General features: G+C 43.2%; 1 protein-coding gene across 1 annotated transcript; it reads left to right on the top strand.

Annotated features, from left to right (window-relative positions):
- Positions 1 to 2,321: 2,321 nt before the first annotated feature.
- Positions 2,322 to 5,197, top strand: LOC114648966 (zona pellucida sperm-binding protein 3-like). The gene is made up of 9 exons (XM_028798327.2): positions 2,322 to 2,712; positions 3,394 to 3,512; positions 3,662 to 3,765; positions 3,846 to 4,020; positions 4,197 to 4,317; positions 4,404 to 4,495; positions 4,573 to 4,685; positions 4,772 to 4,876; positions 5,061 to 5,197. Exons 1-9 carry the CDS (start codon positions 2,356 to 2,358, stop codon positions 5,186 to 5,188), a joined length of 1,314 nt encoding a protein of 437 aa, XP_028654160.1. The 5' UTR covers positions 2,322 to 2,355; the 3' UTR covers positions 5,189 to 5,197.
- Positions 5,198 to 5,600: the final 403 nt, after the last annotated feature.

Raw genomic sequence — 5,600 nt, 5'->3', positions numbered from 1 at the left:
GGAAAAAAGGGCTTTAACGCAAATAAATGTGTCACATTTTCATCACGTGCAATCAAAACGATGGCGGAGCGGCTCGCATGGTCTGATGAAGAGAGTTTTTTTTTTGATTAAACGTCGTTATTTTGTATTAATTCAAATTTCAGTTTTAATTAAAAACCTTAAGGGAAGCAGGTTAATTCAGTTGTTATCGCACTGTGAAGGGATGTTGAAAGGTAGGCTCACCTTTACAGATCCGATGCTGCAAACACAGCTGCATCATGGGCACTTCCAGGAGTGCCAACGCAAATGTCTCGTATCATGCACCTGTCATCAACAAGGGCCTGGAGAACAACAGATGGCCACCCTTTGCGATTAATGTAATCGCGGTAGCCTTCCGTCGGGGGAAGAATAGGCACATGCGTGCCATCCAGCGCACCGTAAATCTGTGGCACAAGATGCACCAAGGAATTGCGGTATGCAATTTCATTGGCCTCCGCTACAGTCGGAAGTCTGATATAACGCCGCATTAATTTTTCTTTAATAGCGGTGCACACAGCATATACACATCGATGGACGGTAGTTTTACTAACCACGAAAGTTTCTCCAACTACTCTATACTCGGCACAGGTTGCCAGCTTGTAAAGGGCGATGGCAATCCGCTTTTGGGTTGGAACCGGTGGTCGGTGGCAACCTGTGATGGGCGCAACATCAGGACTGATGAATCCACACAACATGTCAAACGTCGGCCGTGTCATTATAAAATGTTGCAGCCAGAGATTTTCTGTTAAGTGTCTCTCCACCACCTCCTCTCAGAAGGTCTTATTCCGTCGTCTCTCCCATACCCGTGGGCTTCGTCGCACTGGGGTACTTTCTTCGAGCTCTAGGGCTATCAGACAAGCAACTGCTTCATTCTGCTGTCGTCTTCGGATATTATGTACAATTCCAATTATTTGTGAAACTGAAATAACAGTAAGCTGGCAAATTTCAAAAAACTGTCTGAATAATCTCTCCATTTCTTTGTTTAGTGGAGGGGGTGTAACGTGGAAAACAAAAGGTAGATAATTTGCGACATACACAAAATTATGTATGGAAACGGCTCAAGGGCAGATTTTTTTCGCGATACAACAAAAGTTATGCGACAGTTCGTTTTGGGGGGGGGGGATGACGTCATCACGCACACCATTTTATCGATAAAAAGCCAGTTTGATGGAAACAGGCTGGAGACAGCAAATTTCGCACATTTTTTTTACGTATATTCTGTTTGTCGATAACAAAACGTCGCAAAAAACTGGATGGAAACTTAGCTAGTGTTGAGAGAAGAGAACAAGAACGTTTACGACAACGAGAGAATCGTTTAAATGCAACTGAACGTGAAATTGTCGAAAGAAGAGAGCAAGAGCGACAAAGACTACGAGAAAATAGACTTCATGAAAACGAGGAAGATGCAAATTCAAGTCGTCAACAAGATCGCATTCCAACTCGAGAAAGTCGAGCAAATGCGTCTGAAATTCAAGCTCAGCTTCGAAGAAACACTGTATGTTGCCTTATCTCGAGCAACTTCAAGAAAGAACATCAAGCTCTTAGTTTGAAAAGATTGCCACAAGTATCAAGATGGTCTTTACATTAATAATGTACTGTGCCCAGGGATATCCACTTAAATACTTGAATAAACATAGTTTACGTTTTCGTTAAGTATGCATTGATTGTGTTAATGATTCATAATTTTATTTTGATAAAGATAAGTCGTTCATTTTATGGCATGTAACACTTTCATACATGACTTAAACTAGAAACAACTTTCATTATGTTTATTGCCTTGGAACTAAGATCCATACACCTCATGTGGTAGAGTGCACACTACCCTTGGTCGGTGGTTCGATCCCGGATGCCGGAACAAAGTTAGGACCTAACACCACCTACTGTCTGCCTGGGTTCGAATCCCGATTCGTCGTGTGGCACAAATAATAAAAAACATTTTATTACTAAATTTAATCATGGTACAAATAATTTTGCACTTAATGACTTTTACCCTGCAACACTGATAAAAGTCGCCTGCAGCCCGTCCTTGACGGGCACGACTACCTTGTATAGCATAGCCTATAAAGTAAGAAGCGCTGCACGACACCCTCCCCCCCGAATCGGGTTATCAACACTTTGCGGGGCTCTTTCAATGTATGCTTATCGCCTTGCGGTAATTAACCATCGTGTCCCATGAGCCCTGTTTATTTCCGACGTCTGGTGCCTAATTGAGATCCTACTTCTCGCACGTGTCATTAGCACTGCGCAGCAAGCCTCTTTAATTTGCGAGCATAAAACGACTGTGATACCTACTTGCCATCATGTTGTTTTCGTTGTTTTTCTTCTCTAGCAGTGTTTATGGACTGTGCGTGCATGAGTCAGATGGCTGTAGTAGGGTTGTTGTTGTCCCTCTTACTGGCCAATGGTTTTGCTCAGCCTCAGTTCAGAGGACGCTGGCCTCTCACAGAAGAACAAAAGCTGGCGGTAGTGCGTTATATTGCGCCTCCTGAGGGGAGAATTGCCACTACACGTACCGTAACTGCTCAGTGTACTGACAGTGATGTGATTGTCGCCATCAGCCCAGACTTGCTTGGTATCCAAAAGCTGGTCCAGCCTTCTGATCTTTCAATGGGTGGGTGCGGTGTATCCAGCCAGGTCGCTTCAACGTACTTTGTGATTGAGGCTCCTCTGCAGGGTTGTGGAAGCACAGTAGAGGTGAGTTGCTTTTGTTGTAAAGTGACTGTCTTCTTCCTGTGTGTACAGTATTTTATATCAAGTTTATCCATTTAATGGATGTCTTGGAGCCTAGTAGTTTGTGTGGTGTAATTTGTTAAAACCAGTAACACCCCCCCCCCCCCCCCCCCCCAGTTCAATGTAGAACTTTTGAAAATTACCCTTAAATAGTAGCAACTAACTTTAATTCTCTTCTGTGTCTGATTCTGCAGCTTCTGCATAAACCTAAAAGTCATTCATTTTAATGACTTCAAAATGTACAACTTGTGGTCAGTAAATATTTTGTGCACTATAAATCTTGTTCAGCCCTTTGCCTGCCAGTAGCAACATTTCAACTATAAGTGTTGAATGTTTTTTCCACGGAGGACACCATGCCATAGCTAGTTAAGCATTTGGCACAATGCTCCTTTCAAAGGGAGATGTGGCCTCCCTTAATCCTTAGCATTTGGAGACACTGACTTTTTTTTTTAATTTTAAAATCGACTAGCAGTCATTCATCTGCATTAAGCTTGGTCAACATGACCAATTTAATGAGCAGTGCCCAAGAATATGGGCATTGGAATGCTACTGCTAATATGGGAGGGGAGCAACAACCCATTGTGCCAATATAAAAATCTTAACCACTACCTCACAGGAGAATACTAAATGTGTATCATATTTTAGATGCTGGCTGGTGAAATTGTGTACACTTTCACAATTGAATACAACCCTTCTCAGCTTGATGGTCTTCCTATCGTAAGAACAAATCCTGCAGTGGTACAGATTGAATGCCATTACACCAGGTAAGGTGCCCTTTTTGGAAACTTTGGCACAGCACTGAAGACTTTGGAAATGGTTAATCTAATATACTGCCCAAGGAATTGTCATCCCCTGCAACCTCCTCCTCCACTTGGCTTGTAAATCTTTTAAAGCTCCTTCTGTCTCTCTGTAGGCAACACAATGTAAGCAGCAATCCTTTAAGCCCAACTTGGGTTCCATATGCCTCTACAATATCTGCTGAAGATATTCTGGGTTTCTCTCTCATTGTAATGAGCAGTAAGAGGCTTCAATTTCTACCAGTGAAACTAATTTTACATTTCTTTTTGTGGCATCAAATCCTTGTATTCTGTCTGCAGGTGACTGGAGTGGGCCAAGTCTATCCAACACCTTCTTCCTTGGAGACCTCATTAACCTCCAAGCCTCTGTGGACACCACTAACCACGTGCCTCTGCGTATCTTTGTGGACAACTGTGTGGCCACTCCTGGGTCCAATGCATCTGTCCCAGCTTACACATTCATTGGTAATAATGGGTGGGTATGCCTTGACAGTTCTGGCAGATACTGGTTTAACTATATGGCCCCTGTAGTGTGTTCCAATAAATCTGCCCCAGCCTTAAATTATTTGACAAATGCATTTTTAAAACCCAATGCTCACACCCACCCATATCTGCTAGGACTGTCACTATGGTTCTTGTGGTATATTGCAGGTGCTTCATGGACAGCAAACTGACAGGCTCAAATTCCCAGTTCATGTCCCCCAGAATTGCACAGTCTGTAATTCAGTTTAAACTGGATGCGTTCAGATTTTATGGCTTAACTACTAATTCAGTAAGTCTTTTTCTTCCCTCCCCTCTTAGAGGAATAACTTTAATATATCCAGATATGATGGGAGTGTCTTGCATCTCTGCTTCCAGATATTCATCACTTGCCATCTGAAGGTGACCTTGGCATCGGGTAACATTGATTCTTTGAACAAGGATTGCTCTTACATCTCTGCTTTGAACCAGTAAGTAACTGGAGAGGATGAGGCTGCCCCTGTACAAACAAGGTGGCTGGTTTTGATTGGTTGTTGTGCTTCTTTAGGTGGAGTTCTGTGGATGGGAATGATGTATGTAGCTGCTGTGATACAAACTGTGCCAGCCCCCTTCCTTTTAGGAGGGGCTCTGGGTCACAAAGACTCCGACCCAGGAGAGCAAGTAAGTGACTGCCACAACAGGCTTCTATGGAGACTAGTCTTGGATATGCAATCTTTTTTTTTTTCTTCTTTACCTTTTCTCCCCAGGTAAATGGGGTACACCAGCCGGATGGGAGAAGACCATTTCTGTGGGGCCGTTCTTTCTGGAGGCTAAATCACCTTTAGCCTTGGCACACTCCTCTGCTTCCCTAGGTAGTGTGTGTTTGGGGGGGATGTGTGTATTTTTAAATGTAAAATACAATTATCCCTTTTAGCTCATGTAATCTGCAAAGTGAGGTTTGGGGGGTTGGGGAATGGGTTTCTCTCCCCTCAGGCCCCTAGCTGGACTTCTTACCAAATGGGACTTAATGTGCCATTTTTCTTTTTTCTCTTGTAGATTCCACCTTCCAGGATTCTGTGCTTGGAGCTCTTGTAGGGGTGCTGGCTGTCTCCTGTGTTGCTGTACTTCTGTTAGTAGTTTACAGGAAAGCAAAAAGAACAGTTTATACATTTAATAAAAAGTAACTTCCTACATGAACTGTGTAGTGCATTTTGTGGAGGTGACATTTAATCCTCTTTTGAATACTGGGTAGGATACACCGGTCTGCTGCTTTGGTGGGAAAGGTGAAGGCTTGAGCTCCTGTCCAAAAGAGCCTGCAGCGAGTGTTAGCTTTGCTATTTGATGCAAAATATAAAATGAACTAGGACAGAAGTGGAAAGTTGTGTGGTGGGGGTGGTTTTTTAAATCTTATTTGAATGTGTTTCTTTATGTACATTTGGGCCAGGAACAAAGTTCCGGGGAGAGGTGGCAAGTTCCAGATTCTTTTAAAAAGTGCAAATTGTACTGTTCAGTTGTATAGTTCCACTGCAAACTATGGCAGCTGGCCAACATTGTCATCTAAAATCCCCCCCCCCCCCCCCCCCCCAAAAAAAAACT

The sequence above is a fragment of the Erpetoichthys calabaricus genome, chromosome 3 (assembly GCF_900747795.2).
Source record: "Erpetoichthys calabaricus chromosome 3, fErpCal1.3, whole genome shotgun sequence".
In the NCBI taxonomy this organism is placed as follows: Eukaryota; Metazoa; Chordata; class Cladistia; order Polypteriformes; family Polypteridae; genus Erpetoichthys; species Erpetoichthys calabaricus.
Note: the sequence above shows the minus strand (reverse complement) of the source record. Positions and strands in the feature narration are given on the sequence as shown.

Bases quoted from the DNA above. Each gene is read 5' to 3' on its own strand.
- LOC114648966 (XM_028798327.2), top strand. From the start codon at position 2,356: ATGGACTGTGCGTGCATGAGTCAGATGGCTGTAGTAGGGTTGTTGTTG. The intron at 4,318-4,403 runs GTAAGTCTTTTT...CTCTGCTTCCAG, and splicing joins ATGGCTTAACTACTAATTCA to ATATTCATCACTTGCCATCT. The intron at 4,877-5,060 runs GTAGTGTGTGTT...TTTCTCTTGTAG, and splicing joins ACACTCCTCTGCTTCCCTAG to ATTCCACCTTCCAGGATTCT.